This window comes from Hemitrygon akajei, chromosome 8 (assembly GCF_048418815.1).
Source record: "Hemitrygon akajei chromosome 8, sHemAka1.3, whole genome shotgun sequence".
Taxonomy (NCBI): Eukaryota; Metazoa; Chordata; class Chondrichthyes; order Myliobatiformes; family Dasyatidae; genus Hemitrygon; species Hemitrygon akajei.
Window position 1 is genome coordinate 79075974 of NC_133131.1, and position 21430 is coordinate 79097403.

The 21430-nt window shown below is 42.6% G+C and overlaps 1 protein-coding gene across 1 annotated transcript in view; it reads right to left on the bottom strand.

Annotated features, from left to right (window-relative positions):
* LOC140732512 (SLAM family member 5-like) overlaps positions 1 to 20209 on the bottom strand; it is a 35357-nt gene extending 15148 nt beyond the window's left edge. The window contains exons 1-2 of the mRNA XM_073055282.1: positions 20117 to 20209; positions 1788 to 2108 (exon numbers count right to left, since the gene is read on the bottom strand). Coding sequence (XP_072911383.1) covers positions 1788 to 2108; positions 20117 to 20180 — 385 coding nt within the window. The 5' untranslated portion in view covers positions 20181 to 20209. The remainder of the gene's footprint in view (positions 1 to 1787; positions 2109 to 20116) is intronic.
* Positions 20210 to 21430: the final 1221 nt, after the last annotated feature.

Here is a 21430-nt window from a genome sequence, read left to right on the forward strand (position 1 = left end):
TCTCTCTTGGTCAGACCACACTCAGATCAGAAAATACTTCATAAAGCAGAAAACGGACATTCAGCCAATCCCAGCTGTGTCAGTTGGGATGGATCTTTCTCACACTGTTCACTCTAAGCTGTGTGGGTGCGCGGCCACACAATGGCTGAAATACTCCCACACACGTAGCCTATGTTGCTGCGTTAACTGGAATTGGACACAGCTAGAGAAAGTTTACAGAATGTGAAAGATTTTCTTTGTTGGACTGTCTTTAATTATATCCTTCAATTCATAAAATCAAAAGTATGCGATTTTTCAATTTTCTAAATATTCATAGTCTGCACATTGCAGAAAAATTTAAAGTGCTGCAATGTTTACAGGCCATTTAAAACTTTCCTGTTCAGAACAATGGTGTGCGCAGTTGTAAAAAACTATTTGAGTGAATGTTGATATCCAGCCTGATCCCAGCTTCCAACCATGGCTCCATCCCTGTAGGTCACAGTGTTTTAATTCACCTGTGTCCCGTTTGAATATGATAGGGTCTCTGCCTTCTTACCCTACACATCAGCAAGTCCCAGAAGTCCTGGCAGTCTTTGAGAAACCCCTTGATTCCATCTCCCTTCACCACTGCAAATTTGTGCCTCGTGTCAACCCTACTGTCCAGAAAATCAGTTCCTAATGATTTTGTATTCAATCCTTTGTTTAATAGTAAGAGTGTAATCTTAAACATAACAGATTCTGCAGACAGATGTCTCATTACAGCAGGAGAGTGGCCACAATTAACGTTGAAGTGGATGGGCTCCAGCAGGAGAAGACCACAGCAGGATCCACTCCTCTATCTGATAAAGTGGCCACTGACTCTACTTTTGCCTGTCTATCAGTGCCCTCAACTCTCCAACACTTCACCTGGAAGTATCAGCAGAAACTGTTCGGAACTGAGAATGATGTCTCCTGGGCTTGCTGGGCGGGGGTGAGAAGTGGCAAATGGAGCTGAGGTGTCGTGGGGCTGAGGCAGAGCCGGGCTGGGGGAGCTGCTGGGCAAGTGCCTCTGGGGAAATGCACCGGGGTAGGGTGTGCACAGTACATTGAGCGAGGTGGAGGTCACTTTATCAGGTACACTCGTACACTCTGCTCGTTCATGTAAATGTCTAATCAGACAATCCTGTGACTACAGAAAGTTGTAAACACAGCCATCATGGGCACTAGCCTCCCCAGCAATGAGGACACCTTCAAAAAGTGGCATTATCCATTAAATACCTCACCACCCATCACATGCCCTCTTCTCATTGCTTCATCAGGGAGGAGGTACAGGAGTCTGAAGTCACACATTTGACATTTCAGGAGAAGCTTCTTCTCCGCCACCATCAGATTTCTGAATGGACAATGAACCCATGCACTCTGCCTCACTAGTTTGCTCTCATTTTGCACTGTTTATTGAATTTAATATACATTCTTTATTGTTAATTATAGTTTTTTTTATCATGTACTGCTGCCACAAAACAACAAATTTTATGATATATGCCAGTGATATTGAATATGATTCTGATTCTGGTTCTGTTCTAATTGTATGTGTTTGTACCACACTCCTCTCCGTGTGCTGTTTCTACAGACTCGGGGCCACAGGGTCACCCTGCACGGCCACTGGCCTCATCTCCAGGGATGCAGTGGGTGTGTTTTCCCCCAGCCCTGCACTGTCACAGCCCCACTACACTGGGACCGTGGGCCCAACTCTGGACACAGGCAGACAGTGGGAACATGCAGGATCTGTCCTCACCCATTCCTCCAGGCCCCTCCATAGTTTTACTCACCGTACACCTTAAGTTGGATACGCTCTCTGCGTTCATTTCCTGAATCTCCTGCTGTAACAATGACCTCATATTCATCAGCATCCTCTTTCCTCAGATCATGGATTTCCAGTCTGAAGTTTCCAGAATGAAGAGTTATTCGGTTGTTGTAATTGCTATTAAAGTATTTAATCGACCCTTCCAAGTATCGTGCTATCTTTGTGCTGGGTGATGATCTTTTCCACACAACCTCATCCATGTCCTGTCTGACTGGGATCGAAGGAAACAAGGAAACCGAGTGTCCCAGGGCTCCATTCACGATGGCAGGGGAAGCTCCAGTCCTGGCTGAGGAGACAAGAGGAGGCAGTCAGAATGTGAGCTCAGTGACTGGAGGAGGAATCAGAGCTTACAGAATCACAGACACAGGGGCAGGCCATGCGGCCCATTGTCTGGCTTCTGGCCCACGAGTGATCTGCCCCACAGTTCCTACATCACACAGTGAGCTCTTGGGGGAACAGAGTGAAGATTCTCTGCAGCCGGGCCTGAGAAATGAAGTCAGGGAGGCAGAGAGATGGCAAAGGAACTCGGTGAAGTGAATGGTATCGGCAGAGAAGGTAGAAGCATTTGGGGAGTTTGAACAAAAAAGGAATAGAGCAACACTCTTACAGTTCAGGCCAGTGGAGTTCAGAGTTCAACTCTGGCATCCTGTGTAAGCAAGTTTGCCCATTCTTACTGTGAGAGTGTGTGTCTCCTCCCACTGCCCAAAGACATACCCGTTAGTAGGTCAATTGCTCATTGAAAATTGTCCTGTGACTAAGCTTGGGATAACTAGTTGGGTAGCTCGTCTGGCTGTAAGGACCTGTTCCAAGCCGTATCTCTAAGCCAATAAATAAATTATATGGGTAAATGGGAGGGTGTGAGCCATGTGGAGGAAAATTGCTTACCAGGAAGAGAAATCAATATTCATGCTGTCAGGTTGGAGGGTACCCAGGCAGAATACAAGGTGTTTCTCCTCCACCCTGAGGGTGGCCTCATCTTGGCAGAAGAGGAAGCCATGTATCAACAAGTCCAAACAGGGATGGGAATTGGATTAAAATGTTTGGGCACCGGGAAGTCCCACTTGTGGCTACTGGTGCAGAGGTGCTTAATGGAGGGGTCCCCCAATATACGATGGGTCTCACCAATATCAAGGAGACTGGCCTAATGGTAGAGTCCATGGAACCCCAGCTCTAGAGACTGTTGAGCGTCAAATCCCAGAAGATCAGCAGTTTCTGAAATACTCAAACCACCCCATCTAGCACCAACAGTCATTCCACAGTCACATTTCTTCCCCATTCCGATGTTTGGTCTGAACAACAACTGAACCACTTGACCATGTTGCATGCTTTTAAGCATTGAGTTGCTGCCTCATGATTGGCTGATCAGATATTTGCATTATTGATCTGGTGTACAGATTCACCCAATAACGTAGCCACTGAGTGTACATTAAAGAGGGTGCATGTGGTAATAGTGGGAAACACTACTCAATATGACTTGTCCAGATTTTCAGAACCCTTTCGGGAAGATTCTATACAGGATGTTCATCAACTAAGTGAGACTGTCTGGAACTGCAGATAATTCTGTGCATCTTAGAAAGAAAATCAGAATCAGAATCAGAATCAGACTTTAATCGCCAAGTACCTATGCACATACAAGGAATTTACTTCCGGCAGATGTTGTCTCTCTGCTCATAACAATAATAATGATAAATATAAATGAAAATATAAATTTTACATACAGGTAGTGCAATCCAAGTAATAGTTAGCTGTCAGTTAACCGGCAGTTAACTGTTCAGCAAAGTGACCGCAGTAGGGAAAAAACTTCTCCAGTGCCTATTAGTCTTAGTCTGGAGGGATCTGAAGCGCCTACCAGACAGAAGCAGATCAAACAGTCCGTGCACAGGATGGGAGGAGTCCTTTATGATGTTCCCCGCCCTCTTCTTCAACCTGGAAGAGTACAGGTCCACAATAGAGGGCAGGGAGGCTCCAATAATGCGCTCGACAGTCCTCACTGTGCGCTGTAGTCTGGTTCTATCCTGCTTGGTGGCGGCTCCAAACCACACAATGATGGAGGTGCACAGGACAGACTCAATGACCGCAGTGTAGAATTGCAGCAGCAATTCCTGAGGCAGACCGTATTTCCTCAAGAGCCGCTGGAAATACATCCGCTGCTGGGCCTTCTTCAGGATGGAGCTGATGTTCTGCTCCCACTTCAGATCCTGAGAGATGGTGGTTCCCAGGAACCTGAAGTAGACACAGGGCTGCTGAGGACTGTGAGGGGAGACATAGTGAATAAACCTTTACAACTTGCATTTGTGGAGTACTGTAGGACATTGTTTCTGCCCCAGAATATCCACAGTCATATCAGTGTGGAGTTCTTTAAAGACATTGCTCACACCTCAGACTATATCCAGTCATATCTGTGACCGAGATGAGGACACCAAACCTAATATTCACAATTTTGCCAATGATACCAAACAAAGTGAGATTTAGAGTTGTATTGTGAGTGCGAGGATATATTAAGATGATAGACAGGCTGTGTGGCTGAGTAAGACCATGACAGATGGAGTACAAGGCTGAAAAACATGAAGTTATCCTCGATAGAAAAGACAAAAATACTAATTTCAGGAAGTGTTTTTCAAAAGAGTTAGATCCCCTTTGCACATGTCACAGGGGATAAATGCTCAGATACAGGAAGCACTTTGGAGTGATAAACACAAGAGATTCTGCAGAGCTGGAAATCCAGAGCAACACATACAAAATGCTGGAGGGATTCAGCAGATCAGGCATCTATGGAAATGACCAAGTCTTTGATGTTTTGGACCGAGACCATTCATCAGGATTAGAAAGAATGGGGGAAGTTGTCAGAATAAAAAGGAGGTGGGAGGGGAGATGCAAAGTGGTCCCTCAATTTACGTCAAGTCTCACCAATGAAGAGGAAGCACTGGATACAATTGATGTCTCCAGTGGATTTGCAGGTGAAGTGTTGTCTCACCCGGAAGGACTGTTTGGGTTTCTGAATGGAGGTCTGCCCTCACTCCCACTGAGAACTCTGTCGAAACATTCAGAGGTCTCACAGAGCAGAAAGAAAGAGAGACCCTGAAGTGGGTCAGCAGATCTCTGACTTTCATGAGAACTGTTGCAGAATTTGAAGGAAAAGAAAACCAATAAACACTCATCCAACAAGACTGTTAACTGGAACTCTTAGACTGAAAGATAAAAGGCAACACAGCGACTGCAAACACAAAATGATTAAACACTCCTTTACAGCATCAATCAAAATGGTTCATCTTTCCCAGGCAAGGACCAGGGTGAGCAGAGAGCAACATGTTACTCTGCATCTGGACAAGACTGGAACAAGAGGAAGAGAGTTAAACACCACCATAAAGAAACACTAATTGGCTGGAACATTCATTCTCACCAGCGTGATAACTGACCTACTCCACAACCAGCCTGTGAGGGCCCAGACCCCACAGGAGAGTCTGTGCTTGTGACAGCTTTGCAAGGCACAGCAATAAAATCACAACCGGTATTGCTCGTGAAGTTTGCCCGCACCGTCCTGAGAAAGGTGAGTGGCGTTAGTATGGCCTCAGTTGAATAGTGCTAATTCAAAGCTTTCCACTCTGAAGTGAAAAGGGTGTGGAGGATGATGAGTGAGAGTGAGAGTCACTCCAGTGTTGGAATTGAGGATTAGGGTGATGAGTGAGAGTCATCCTGGTATTGGAATTGAGGATTAGGGTTTGGAGGGTGATGAGTGCGAGTGAGAGTCACTCTGGTGTGGGAATTGAGGATTAGAGTGTGGAGGGTGATGAGTGAGAGTGAGAGTTACTCCGGCATTGGAATTGACGACAGCTATGAACGTGAAGGTTGCCACGACAAACCTTGCCCTCAATGGCAGCAGAGAGTTTCTGTGCAGACTTCACCATCTCTCTCCGTCCTTAATGACAGCAGAAATGCAGTAAATGTCTGACAGGAAACACACTGGGTTTGGGAGATGAAGCCACCTGGCTCCTGGGTTGGCAAGAAGGACTAACCATACAGCTGTTACACTAGAAGTCAAGTCATGTCAATTCTATTTCTAGTCTGGTATCTATAGTGTCTATAAATAGTATTCAAACCCCCACTGAAGTTCTCATGTTTTATGGTTTTACAACATCGAATCACAGTGCTTTAATTTGGCTTTTATTGACACTGATCAACAGAAAAAGACTCTTTTCTGTCAAAGTGATAACAGATCTCTACATAGTGATCTAAATTAATAACAAATATAAAACACAAAATAATTGATTGCATAATTACTCACCAGCCCTTCAAGTCACTATTTAGCAGATGCACCTTAGGCAGCAATTACAGCCTTGAGTCCATGTGGATAGGTGTTTATCAGCTTTGCACATCTGGACACTGCAATTTTTCTCCATTTGTCTTTATAAAACTGCTCAATTTTGGTCAGATTGCATGGGGATCATGAGTGCAAAGCTCTTTTCAAGTCCAGCCACAAATTCTCAATTGGATTGACATTTGGACTTTGATTTAGTCACTCCAGGACAATAACTTTGATGTTTTTAATCCACTCCCTGTAGTTCTGGCAGTCTTTATCAGATTTCTCTAGGATTTCCCTGTATTTTGCTGCTTTTATTTGACCCTCTACCTTCACAAGCCTTCCAGAGCCTGTCACAGTGAAGCTTCCCCACAGCTTGATGCAGCCACCACCATGCTTCACAGTCAGGAGGGTGTGTTTTTAATGATGTTTGGTGTATGCCAAACATAGCATTTAGTCTGATGGCCAAAAAGCTCAATTTTGGTTTCATCATACTTTTGAACCTCCCACATAACTTCTGGCAAACTCTGAGATTTCATGTGAGTTTTTTTTCAACAGTGGCTTTCTGTTTGTCACTCTCCCATAAAGTTGTGACTGGTGAAACACCCAGGCAACAGTTGTTGTATGCACAGTCTCTCCCATCTCCAGCAGTGAAGCTTGCAACTCCTCTCGAGTTGTCATAGGTTTCTCGGTGGCCTCCCTCATTCGCCCTCTTCTCACACATTCACTCAGTTTTTGAGGACGGCCTGCTCTAGGCAGAGTTGCAACTGTGCCATATTCTTTCCATTTCTTGATGATTAACTGTACTTCAAGGGATATTCAGTAACTTGGAAATGTTCTTGTATCCATCTCCTGACTTGTGCTTTTCAATAACCTTTTCTTGGAGTTGCTTGAAAGGTTCTTTTGTCTTCATGTTGCAGTATTTACCAGGATACTGACTCACCAACAGTTGAACCTTCCAGATACATTTGTATTTTTACAACAATGAATTGAAACACCTTGATTGCACACAGGTCTTCTTCTTTCTTCTTCCTTGAGTTTTTACGGCAGTAAGCATCCACACCGTTGCATTACTGCCATCTTCAGGATTTACTGTCCCTCATTGTCCATTCACTTGACTGCCTACAGTCTTCTTTCCAGTCCCATTGCCTTTAAAAAACTAAATAACCATTTCCTCCCCAATCACTCTCCCCATATTCCAATAAATCTTTAACACTGTTCTTTAACAGTCCTGTTTTGTGTAGTTGTTGTAGCATTTGTTGTCTTGCCTGTGAAAATTTCCTGCATGAAATAAGGATATGATCTATGTCTCCTGACATAGATCGTAAAAATCTGTCGGATGTTTATTTATGATGGCCAGAGTACCATTAAGGTTGCTGTGCCTAATTCTCAGTCTACTTATAATGACTTTCTCCTTCTGCTTTACTCCCCTACTCCTTCCCATATCTACTCTGTTCTGAATTGAATGTAAATGTCTTCCTTTTATTGCTCTATTCCAATGTTGCTGCCACTGTTGATTTATCCTTCTCCACAATATGCTCTTACCCTCTGATTTTGATAGTTTAATATTGACCTCTACAGATCCTTTTTTGACTGCTGCTTTTGCCAGCTTATCTGCTGTCTCATTTCTCATAATACCCAAATGTGCTGGAACCCACATGAATGCGATATTTTTGCCTTGTCTAGCCAGTCTTGAATTTGCAAACAGGATTTCATAAAGCAGATCCTGGTGTCCTCTAGCTGTACCCCCCTTAATGCTTGCAAGGGCCGATACAGAATCGCTATATATCACAATATTATTACAATCACCTTGCTCACTCCATTCTAGTGCTAACAATATGGCAAACATTTCAACTACATAAACACTCAAGCAATCCGGTGTTCTCTTGTTAATTTCCACTTGGCACAACAATTGCAGACCCTGTTGCACCCGTGTCTGGATCCTTTGATCAATCCGTAAAAATCTGTACGTCTATTCCCTATACCTATGATATTCATTGAGTATATCAGCCGTTTTATTACTGCATTTAATCTTAAGCAATTCCAAATCTACAAAGGGATTTTCTAATACCCAGAAAGGTCTGACAGGCTACACCACACTTGGACAAAACTCTTTATCATATACACCCATATCTTTTGCTGTTTGCTCTCCTGTCCAGCCAAAACTTTCTTTTTGTGTCCTTTCCTTCTCCCAGCATGTCTCCAACACCCTTTTTGCAGGATGGCTATCACCATGCCCCCTTAAGTTAATCCAGTAATTGGCCTCCAGCTGTTTACATCGCAGCCCCAATGGCATTTCATTTGCTTTAACTTGGAGTGCACACACTGGGGAAGTTCTAACTGCTCCCAAGCACACCCTTAGAGCCCAAGCTTACACAATATCCAGTTCTGCTAACGCAGATTTTGCTGCTGACCCGTATACAATACCTCCATAATCTAATCTTGATCTTATCAATGCTACATAAATATACTTCAGTGATGCAAAATCACCACCCCATTCCAAACAAGAAAGACACCTCATGACATTTATCACATTTTTACATTTAGCAACTACATATCTAACATGTTCTCTCCATGTTAATCTCAAGTCAAAGTGCACTCCCAAAAACCGAAAACTTTCAACTCTCTCCAGGTTACTTCCATACAGAGTCAGATTAAGTCCCCTGAGTTTTTTCCTTGTAAGGAACATGGTTTTTGTCTTCTCCACTGAAAATTTAACACCCCACTTTGCCCCCACTCTTCAACTTGATTAATTCCATCTTGCATTTTCATAACTATATGTTCAATATTTCTCCCTCCTTTCCACAAAGCCCTATCATCTGCAAACAATGACCTCCCCACTTCCGTTGGTATATTTACGAATATATAATTTATTAAAATGGAGAATAAAGTTGGACTCACTACACTCCCCTGAGGCATCTCGTTTTCTACAACATACTGGCTTGATAGCTCTGATCCTATCTTCACCGGAATAGTTCTCCTGTTTAAAAAGTCCTTAACCCAATTGAACGTTGCCCCCCCCCCCCCCAATTCCCATTAAATGCAGCTTGATTAGGAGCCCCTCCTTCCATAACATGTCATTAGCTTTCTCAGCATCAAAAAAAAACTGCAACCACTGTCTCTTTACTTACTTGTGCTTTTCTTATTTCATCCTGTAGACACACCACTGAATGCATAGTATTCCTTCCTTTCCTGAACCCACTTTGATACGTAGCCACCATACCTCTACTTTCCAGAAAGTACACTAACCTCTCATTTATCATACGTTCCATAAGTTTACATATATGAGACATCAAGGCAATTGGCCTGTAATTTCCTGGCCTGCTGGCATCTTTTCCAGGCTTCCTTATTGGAATAATTATTGCCTCTTTCCAGCTCCCTGGTATTCTCCCTTCATCCCAGACTTTGTTATACAGAAGCAGTAGTTTCTCCAGACTTCCTTCACTCAGGTGTTTTATCATACTATAGCATATTTCATCTTTACCTGGTGCAGTCTTTCCTGTTCTATCTAGTGCCTTTCTTAATTCTCTCATGCTGAAAGGGACATCTTGCACATCGTCAAGGTTAGTTTTCCTACATAAAGCCTCCATATTTTCAGCTTTTGTTATCTCTCTACTGCTTCTTCCCTTCTCAGACAAATTATCAGAACTATGTACCATAACAAAACTACTTGCCAACAATTCTGTCTTTTCCTTATTTGTTACTGGAGTCATATTTCCATCCACCAGAACTGGGTACCTCCACTCTCTCCTGTCCCCTCCCATCCTTTTTATCATCCCCCACACCTCTCCTACTTGGGTTGTGTTTCCGATTGAATCACAATACTTTTTTCCAGTGCGTCCTTTTAGCATGTCTTATTGTCCTCTTTACTACTGCCTGAGCTTGTTTGTACTGAATCGTATGTTGGAAGTTATGAGTTCTTTTAACCATTTTAAAAGACTTATTTCTATTTCTCACTACTTCCTTACAATTATCATCCCACCATGGCATTACTCTCTTCTTTGTTCCTCCTTTATTTTTAGGAATGGATTCTAATGCAGCTGATATTATACCTTGTTTTAATATGCTGTGAAGTGTCTCTATGTCCATCTCATCACTGACCTGACTTAGATATCTATCACTTTTTTCCAGAAACTTCTCCCAATTGGCTTTCTCAAGGATCCATTTCCCACCTATATTCTCTGTGACCAATGAGGCAGAAATATTTATCTTGCACCAGATTGGGTAATGATCACTTCCTACAGTTCCTTCTTGGTACACTAACCACTCACATACTCATGCAATAGAGTTTGATACTAATGTAAGAGCAAACACAGATTCTTTGCCTGTATTAACATCAATTCTAGTAATGCTGTCATCATTTACGCACACTAAATACTTCTCGTCTAGCAACTCCTCTATTATTTGACCATTGATGTCTGTTCTGTCGCTCCCCCATAATACATTATGTCCATTAAAATCACCACACCAAACAATGTTACTACTATTCTGCCCTTCTATCTCCTCAAGCTTGTTTAACTCTAGCTTTTTGCATGGATTATAATAATTCACAATCATCAACTCTTTCCTTTCAGCCCATACTTTTACTACCACATACTCTTGTTCACTTCCTATGCCTAGTATTCTATAAGGAATACTTTGCTTTACATAATTTGTACTTCCTCCTCCTCCCCTCTTTCTCCTGTCTCATCTTACTGCCTCATAACCATATAAAACAAAATCTTTTCTTTTTCAATCTTTTTATTATTATTATTAATAACAACAAAATAAAATTGATACATAGATAATGGGATTACAAACATACACCTTTCAACTGGACATGAAAGAGTACATAAGCAATGGTTACAGTATAAATGAGTATTCCCAAATCATGGATGATACAATTTACCAATAACAAGGCAAACCTAGGTATATCATAATATATTTTTTAAAAAACAGAAAAAAAAATTTAAAAAAATTATGCAAAAAAACGAATCTAATAATCTAATAACTAATAAGGAAAAAAACAAAAAAGAGAAAAAGAAAAAATGGAAAAAAAAGGGCTGTTTATAGTATCTCACAAAAATACAAAATCATCAGTGTCGTCAACTCCGATCCTCTCAACATATATAAAAACGAAACTGGAAAAACAAATAGGCTTGGAACAGGGTCATATTACATCATATAAAAATATTGAATAAATGGTCTCCATATCTTTTCAAATTTAATAGAAGTATCAAATACAACACTTCTAATTTTTTCTAAATTTAGACATAACATAGTTTGAGAAAACCAATGAAATACGGTAGGAGGATTAATTTCTTTCCAATTCAACAAAATAGATCTTCTAGCCATTAATGTAAGAAATGCAATTATTCGACAAGCGTAAGAGGATAAATGAAGTGAGTCCATCATTGGTAAACCAAAAATTGCAGTAATAGGATGAGGTTGTAAATCAATGCTCAATACCGTAGGAATAATATCAAAAATGTCTTTCCAATATTTTTCCAAAAGCGGACACGACCAAAACATATGAGTTAAAGACGCTATCTCAGAATGACATCTGTCACAAATAGGATTTATATAGGAATAAAAATGAGCCAATTTATCCTTGGACATATGAGCCCTATGCACAACCTTAAACTGTATTAATGAATGTTTAGCACATATAGATGATGTATTAACTAATTGAAGAATTTAATCCCAATTCTCAATAGGGATAGTAAGGTTAAGTTCTCTTTCCCAATCATTTTTTAATCTTACAGAAGGGCTCTGAACGTATCTTCATAATTATATTGTAAAGTTTTGATATTAGCCCTTTCTGAGAAGGATTTAGTTCAAACAAATTCTCCAAAATACCTGAAGACACAAAATTTGGAAAAGTAGGAAGTACAGTATTTAAGAAATTCCTAATCTTTAAATATCTAAAAAAATGAAATCTAGGTAAATTATATTTATTAGATAATTGTTCAAAAGACAAAATCTAAATTAAAATTTAAATCAAAATCTAAATTAGGTTTTAAGCAGGTCTCCTAGATACACACAACATCTGGCTTTTCTCTCCTACTAGCTATAAACCGCTTGAAATCTTGTTCATTACTAATCAGGCTTCTTGCATTCCATTGAAGAATTAGCATTACTAGTAATATCAACCCACACATACTGTCTCTTGACTTGACTGTACCCTGAGTTCATCATTTACCTCTTCCCATTTTAATCATATCATACCCAAATGGTGCTCTGCAGCTTTCAAAATAATTTGAATCCTTTCAGCTTTAGATTTGATCTCACAAGTTGCATTTACCACTCCTGCTATAAAGGTCACCAATTTCTTCTTCTCTATTCATGCATTCTTCTTATCTTGCCTTTCTTTAGCTGCCACTTGCTCTTTGCTACATCCTCCCCTCATTCATTTTCTTCTGTCCTGTCAACTTGACTGTCTCAGCATATGAGACTTTTTCCTTCACCCTTATCTTCTGCACCTCCACCTCTTTTTTTCACCACTTCACATCCCCAGTATGCTACACTATAGTTACCTCAACAATTACAGCACTTTGGTCCCACTCCCTCTCCACATTTTCCGTATTCATGTTCCCCACCACACCTTGCACATCTTCTCTTTCCTTTGCACACTTCGGCCACATGCCCAAACTCCTGGCAATTGAAACAGCTCATTGGTTTTGGTATATATTCTCTCACATTGTATCTCAGAAATCCAAAATATAACTCCTTTGGAGGGACCTTATCCTCAAATTCTACCAGAACAATTTCAGTCTCCCTTTTCTCTGCTCCCCTTGTCATTCTTTTCACACTCTTCACTGAACTATTCCTCACCCTTAAGTTCTCCACTAGCTCCTTCATATTAACACTGAGGGGAACCCCGGAGATCACCCCCTTGCAACCATTGGCCTTTTGTGCTCCAACTCATACATCCCTGGACACTTTGATTTCCCAACATTAGTCACCTTCATTGCCTTCTCCATCTGCTCTTTAGTTTTACATCCTATCAGCAGGCTTCCAGATCCTAAGATTCTCCCATGGCTCACTTCCCCTACTTGCTCTCTGATCATTTTTGTTAGATTAAATGGATTGATTTTCTTTACTCCACCTTCCCCCTCAAATCTTACCACTACATTTAGCAATTTTACCCTCGGGCCCTACTCCTCAACTTCTCTTCCCTCATTTTCTGATCCACCTACACTAGACCCACCTCCTTTCTTTCTCTTCCGACCCATCACCTTCCTATTCTTAGTCCGTCTCCCCACCTCTTCCCACTCAAACTCCAAGCTGCTGCTGTCACCATCAGTCTCCCTCCCTGCCATCCTATCGGAGTTTTCAAGGAAACGTGTACGAATATCATTCCGGACCTAGACAGGCCATCAGTCAATATTCCCACAGAATGCCCCCCACAACACCCCAGCAGTTCCTCAGCTCTGAGCCCAGCCCAGCCCAGCCCAGCCCACCTCCCTCCCAACTGCACACAGGAGATCTCCATTTAACTAACTATGTGACTTCTCAAACCAATTGGCTGCGCCAGTGATAATTTAGTGTGTCATATTAAAATGTGTGGGGGGGGGGTGTGGAGGAATACTTATGCAATCAATTATTTTGTGTTTTATATTTGTAATAAATTCAAATCATTTTGTAGAGATCTGTTTTCACTTTGACACAAAAAAGTATTTTTCCGTTAATCAGTGTCCAAAAAGCCAAATTAAATTCTCTGTGATTCAATGTTGCAAAAGAATAAAACATGAAAACTTCCAAGTGAGTGAATAATTTACAGGTATCTGGTTAGCTCTGACTGGTTCTTTGGGATCTTTGGGACAATTGCCCCAGCTCACCATGTGCCTGGGTGGTGTACTGTTACACAGGGTGAATATTTGCACTCTGGGTCTGAGCTGTTAGAGGCAGCTGCTCTGATAATCGCTCATGATAGCAGGGCTTCAACCCTGGAGGTAGCAGGTTTTAACTGCACTGTCAAGGAGAGGGACCATTCCAGTCCCCAGCATGGCCAAGTATTACAGCAAAACTGTGGGAGCTGATTGACTCCCTCAACTTAATGGACATCTGGAATGCACTCCAGTCCTTCACCCAGAGGTCTGGAGGAGGAGACTCAAGTCAACCATCTTAATATTTTGCAAGTATACATCTCCCCTGGTGGTCTCCATGTATCTGGTACCATGCAATGGTATGAGCAGAGGTCCTCACTGTGCATACGGGTGGCTCCACATTCCTGCACCTTAACAACTGACTGATAGAAGACGAGCAATTCCAGCAGAGATCCCCATCTTGAGGGAAGACTCACAGAAGCACGTGATGGGATTGACCAAGATGCAGGGCTCACAAATCAGGTTGAGAGAGATGTGCTCAACTTTGAAACCAGTCTGAGCTCTGCTTCGATTTGTCAAGGACCCGGCACTACAGAAAGCAGACAAAGGCAAGTAGGGTAGCTTGAAGGTAGGCATGCAGGATCACAGATCCAGAGACTACATCACTCACTCTTCCACTCACTGGGCAATAGCAGTGTCATTGGTCCAGAGGGAACTGCTGGCTTGGTCTGCTCCCTTTGTGGGGGTGGGGAGTCAGAATGGGAGTAGAACTCTGCTCTCTTTATGAGGAGTCAGAATGGGGTGGGAAGTAGGATTAGGAGTGGGGCTCTGCTCCTTTCATAGGGAATAGTAATGGGGAAGGGGCTCTGCTCTCTTTCTCAGTAGTCAGAATTGGGGTAGGGCTCTCCTCTCTTTGGTTTCACTGTGGGAAGATTCGGAGGGTTGTTCACTTCCCTTCAACAGCTCAAGTTGCAAACCCAAGAGTGTGACAGACGGACCATGAAGTTCCTGTTGTGGGAGCTCCACTTGTGAGTCCCGGTGATGGGAAGATGTTCTTCCTGTGGTGCAAGGCAGTCATCATCCTGCTGTCTGAAAGGAGTCATTACCAGTTTTAACAATCTCAATGTGTGGCTCCCTCCATAACGCAGATCACAAAATTGTTGTCCAGCTGTCCAATAGCCTGATTTCTCACACACCTGGCTTCACCTATCAGGTTCTAGCTTGTACTCCTTCGCTTCCCTCCAACTCTGACATCTTCCATCTTTCTGTCCAGTCCTGATGACCAAGATCTCACTTGGACAGCAACCTGTTCACTGTTTACTATTTAAATGTTCACTGTTCAGTGTTTACCTGTTCATGTTATGGTCCGGTCCTGAGCCCGCACTCTTGGTCTTGATCCAGTCTGCAGACTCCAGACTCCGGGTCTTGTAGCTGACCCTCCTTTCCCCCTTGAGCCCAATTAGTCACACTTGTGGATCATCGTGGCCTGTTGGGGCTCAAGGAGATGCACCTGATGCCCATTGGCTGGTGGTGTATATAGGGGGCTCTGGGACTGAGTGGAGTTGGGGGTTGTTTTGTCTTGGAGTTTTCATTGTTTAAGATGAGTTCTCTGAGTAAGTCTGGCTGTCACCCTGGACCTAGTTCCCTTCCTATCCCTTGCCTCTGTTGGACAAGCCTGGCTGGACTGCAGTTGCCTGATGGGGGACTCTACCCCTTTCCATCCCTTGTGCCTGATGGGGGACTCTACCACTTTCCATCCCTTGCTGCTGATGGGTTGTGCCCTGCAACCTTCCCAGGTGCCCTGTGACCTGCTCAGGCCCCCATGTTCCTGCCTGGGAGGTCTGGGCCCTGCCTAGGAGTTATGTGGCCTGTGCAGTGAACTCCAAGATCCTGCCTTGCCTGAACCCTGGGATCCTACCTTGCCTGAACTCTAAGACTCTCCTGGAACCCCAGGATCACCTTGAATGTCATGTTCCTTGTGCACACCATGGTCACCACTTGTCTATTGTTTAGTTGTTCCTATCCTGCCCCTAGTACTTCAGTGCTTGTGTCCTGCACTTGGGACCAGCCTCCTGTCCCACCTATGATAGTTCATTGTTTACTGATACACTGTTTACTATTTACCTGTGCTGTGCAGTACATGCATTTATAATTATATTTTAACTTATTAATGGTAAGATTTTGTTTGATGTGCTGTGTGTGAGATACATGTTGTGTGGGTACCCCGTGATTCAGAGGAACGTTGTTTCATTTTGGTTGTGTGTATATACAGTCAGATGACAATAAACTTGAAGTGTGATGGCAGTGAGAAGAGAGCATGGCCTGGATGGTGGGTGATTGATGATGGACGATTCTTCCTGTGGCATCCCTCCCCTCCATGTAGATGTGCTCAGTGATGGGAAGAGCTTTGACTGTGATGAACTGGGCTGTGTCCACCACTTTCTTGTAGACTTTTCTGCCCCTGAGCATCGGTGTTTCTATCCCAAGCCTGGCCAAGCTTCAGGAACCGGAGGCAAGTGTTGCCACCCAGCTGGGGTGATGGACAGGACGACTCCCCCAGGGGTGAGCTCTGGAGACATCTGTACTGTGTAACCTGTCGCTCTTTGATTTCACTCCCTGTTTCTGCTGATGAGATCAGGGTGAATCTGATGGACTTTGCTGGGCAAGAGGAGAGTGGTCAGATGTGTGAGTAAACCCAGGTAGTGACTCCATCTTCAAAACCTGCAGAGCATCGTCACGGGTGAAGCAATTTATATTTTCCATCAGTGCACTGCCTTATGAGATAACACACACCTCTGAGGGGGTTGGCATGGCTTTTACTGGGACATCTTCCACAAAGTCTGGCACTCGGTCATCTTAATTAAAGCTTTATTTTGTCTCCTTTTATAGTCCGGTTACTTTGGGAACAAAATAAATACACAAAAAGAAAGGCTGAAATAGAGCCCAAGGGAAGTGAAGCATGGTTGTTTCTGAATAAGGACATAACACCACACTGGGGCTGAAGTAAGCCATTTAGCCCATCGAGTCTGTACTGTCATTCCATTATGGCTGATTTACTCTCCCCCTCAACCCTATTTTCCTGCCTTCTTCCCAAAGCCTTTGATACCCTGACCCATTGAGAACCTACCAACCTCCAATTTAAATATACCCAATGACTTGGCCTCCACAGCTGTCTGTGCCATTGAATTCCACAGATTCACCACCACCTGACTAAAGAAATTCCTCCTCGTTTCTATTCCAAAATGATGTCCCTCTACTCAGAGGCTGGGCTCTCTGGTCTTAGATTTCCAAACTATGGGAAACATCCTTTTCACATTCAATCTATCTAGGCCTTAATAGATTTCAGTTAGATTCCCCCTCATTCTCCTCAGCTCCAATGAGTACAGGCACAGAGACATCACTCGCTCCTCATATTTTAACCCTTTATTTCCTGAATCATTCTTGTGCTTGAATCTGGATCTGACATATTGTTGAAACTACAAAAAAAAAAATGATAGTGGCTATATTTCATTAGGAGTTTGAGTAGATTTGGTATGTCATCAAAAACACTTGACAATTTCTACAGATGTACCATTGGGAGCATTCTAACTGTCTCCATCACTGTCTGGTATGGGGGGAGGGGGAGGCTACTGCACAGGATCGAAGTAAGCTGCAAAGAGTTGTAAATGTCATCAGATCCATCATGGGCACTAGCCTCTGTAGTATCCAGGATATCTACAAGGAGCAGTACTCGAAAAGGTGATGTCCATCGTTAATGCAACCCATCATCCAGGACATGCCCTCTTCTCATTGCTATCATCAGAAAGGAGGTACAGGAGCCTAAAGGCACAAACACAATAATTCAAGGATAGTTTTTTTCCCCTCTGCCATAAGATTTCTGAAAGGACATGGAATCCAAGAACACTACCTCAAATCCCGTCCCCCAGTAGTTGTTATCTTCCCCCACACTGCTACCCATTCAAATGATTTTTGATCACCTGATACTTACTGTACAAAGCTGTCCACCCATTTCAACTTCAACTATTATTATCTGTTACAGACGTTGAGGGATGCTCTCCCTCGGCCCCATGGGCTTTTACATCATCAGCTGGTCCTGTGGGACTTAGTTAACAAGTTCCTAACAATTGAGGCAAAATTAGGATTATTGTATTCAGTTCTGGTCATCTACGGTACTGTGCAAAACTCTTCAGCACCCAAGAATTTTATATGATTTTAAATGTTTTGGCTCCATACAGCCCTGATCTCAACATCAGATTCAGATTATTGTCATTTAGAAAACACAAATGTAATGCAGTTTAAAAAATGAGACAACGTTCTCCGGAATGATATCACAAAAAAGCACACGACAAAACAGACCACACAAGAAAAACCACATAACATTGTTAATCCCCAATCCAGAGTCCGGTGAGGCTGCTGCATATCAATATCGCGCTATCGTCTTAGCACGTTCCCCGGAAAGGAACTCCAAACCCATCAGACAAAACAATACTACCCAGACACACCAAGTCAAAAGATCAGCACTACCACCCAACAAACCAAAAACTTACACAAAACCACATAGTTATAGTTAACATTTAGTTGCAACAGTGCAGACAATACCATAATTGATAAAAGACTGACAGAAGTCACATAATTATAGCATTTATTTACAACAGTAGTCAAAATATTAAAATATTAAAAGCAGTTACATCATGGAGGCTGTCTGGGATTACCTGGAGAGACAGAAGCAAGCGAGACACCAGAGTCTGTAGAAGAACTGTGGTAAGTTCTCCAAGATACTTGGAATAACCTATCAGCAGATTTTCTTGTAAAACTGCACGACAGGGGAACTCAAAATTTATGAAGTTTTAAAGGCAAAGGATGGTCACAATAAATATTGATTTAATTTATTTAGTTTTTCACTGTTTACTGCTCTTCATAGTAAAGTTTTGATATCTAGAAACTTTTCATTATTTTTAAAGTATCTTTTCTTTACAGATTTTTTTTACATGTGCCTAAGACTTTCGCACAATGCTGTACATTCAGGAACAATATCAATAAGATTGAAAGAATGCAGAGACAAATCACAAAGTCTTTGCCAGGACTGAAGACCTGAGTTATAGGAAAAGATCTAACAGGTTAGGACATTGTTTCCCTAGATTGCAGGAGGATGAGGGGAGGTTTGTTACAAAATTATGAGGACTATCGAGTAAACAGAATCAGGCTTTTGCAAGTGAGTTGGGTGGGTGGAACTAGAGTTCATGGGTTAAGAGTGAAAGGTGAACATCAGGGGAGCTTCTTCACTCAGAGGGTGGTGAGGGTGTGGAACGGGCTGCCACAGGAAGTGGTGGATGTGGGTTCAATTTCTAAATTTAAGAGAAATCTGGATAAATACGTGACTGGGAGGAGTATGGAGTGCTGTGGTCTGGGTTTTGGTTTAATGGACTGGGCAGAATCACAGGTTAGCATGGTCTGGATGGGCTGAATGGTCTGTTTCTAGGCTGAGGAGTTCCATGAGATTATGACTCTCTGAAATCCAAATAGACCAATTAAAACATCCTGAAAGAATGTGATATCCCCTCCCTCTCTCTTTGGGAGGGAGCTGTCTCCCTCGTTTCTCAACACTGTAGGGATGGACAGGGAAGCAGGGGCTGGAGTCAAAGAGTTGGTGGGTCTGAGTGCCTCGAGCTTCTATGAAAGGCGAGGAGCAGGTCAGGATGTGGGAAACATGGCATCAAACGGTGACCGGACAGGAAATGGTTCGATGGGCACAGCAAGAGGACAGCAATACGTGCAGCAGAAAGTGGAACGTTATTTACTGTTCAAACAATAATATGAGAGAGGGAGGGGGGCAGGGAAAGACAGAAGGACTTGCATAAAGCAACTGATAGATGTGTTGAAGGACCAAAAAAAAATGAAATAGCTAAATGAGACCAAATGAAAGACAAGGACATTGAGGGTGAAAGTGTGTGGATAGGCAGAGGTATAGAGAGAGAGAGACTAGGTGAGGGAGATTGAGAATAAGGAAATTCAACAGAAGTTGAGGAAGGCAAAGGCTGAAGGTGAAATTTTGGAACTGAACATGTTCTGATAAAGTGTGAATCAGCAGATTTGGACGTGACCATGATAAACAGTGTTTTCACACATTGAAAACCTGCACACATTGAATGGTTCTGTAACCAGAGCTGAAACATTAAATCCTGACCTTACCCAGAAAGATGGCAAAAACAAAAGCAGAATTCAGGCAGAGAACCCTTTTCAAGCACTTCCACATCTTCCAGCTTGACTGGTGAGCTTGATGGCCTGGAGATTGTCACTGAAGGAAATAAGACCAGGAACTCATATGTCATAATTAAATGTGATGCACATATTTGACAAAAACATCACACTGACCCACCCATTTCCTTTATCTCACACAAGTTTTCTAATTTCCTATTTTGAACTTGTAGCACTCTCCTCATGAACAACAAATTCTACAGTGTTATCAAACACTCTGTTTGGAAAACCAATCACTATCAGCTCTCAGAAACAGACCTCATTTCCGAGGGACATTTCCCCTTCTCCCCACTGGTGCATAGCCATTCCAAGCCCATTTCTAGCTTCTATTCAAGAAAAAGAGATTGAACAGTCCTGGTGGATCAATTGTTTCAGCTGCGAGTCACTCTGGGTGTGAAAGGAAAACTGCTGGGGATGCCCTGTGGAAAATCGCCCAAGGAAACCTGTCGAGCAGGAAGTTTAAACAGTTACAAAACCAGTAGCATTGGCTTTTTTATTGAGGATTTGATAGAATTACAACAAAATGATAAGGCGGAATGGCACAGATCAGAAACGGGAAATAAATATCGGCATAAAGTAGAAGCTGAGCGAAAGAGCTTACAACAAGAAATCCGAGAATATCAGCATAAAGCAGAAGCCGAGTGAGATAGTTTAGAAGGAAGACACAAAGGGCTCCGAAAGGAGGTAGAAACCTTTAGAGAAATGTTTACTGATTTACAGGGTCAGAGAGGTATAGACTTGATGCATATGAACAGGTTTCAGTTGAAGTGTGAGAAATTACTTACAGAAAAATGTAAACTGGAGGAAGCAGCCGAACTAGCGAGGGATGAAGTGGAGGAATTAAGGAAGCAGTGCAGAGATTTAAAGACGGCGATGAATGTAGTTCGGAAATCGGCACAGGAAAGACAGAGTAACACTGGCCACCTTGCAAAGTGTTTAAAGCAGATTCAAAAGCTGCAGGACCAACTTGCTGCACAGTGAGGAATAAAATGTGCTTTTGGATCTGAAAAAGAGGAGGAAGGGGAATATGGAGATATTAATTGACATGATTCAGCAGATGAAGCAACTAGATACAGTTACAATAATTACCAAGCACCGTTTCCCCAGAAATTCCCAGGGACTCCCTACCGACGAGAGCCAGTGCTGCTGTCTACATGATGGGCACCCCTACTTAATATCAGAGGGCGTGGAGCAAATCAAAATCAGAATATAACACACACCACACCATTTGGGGTACAGCAGCTTAGA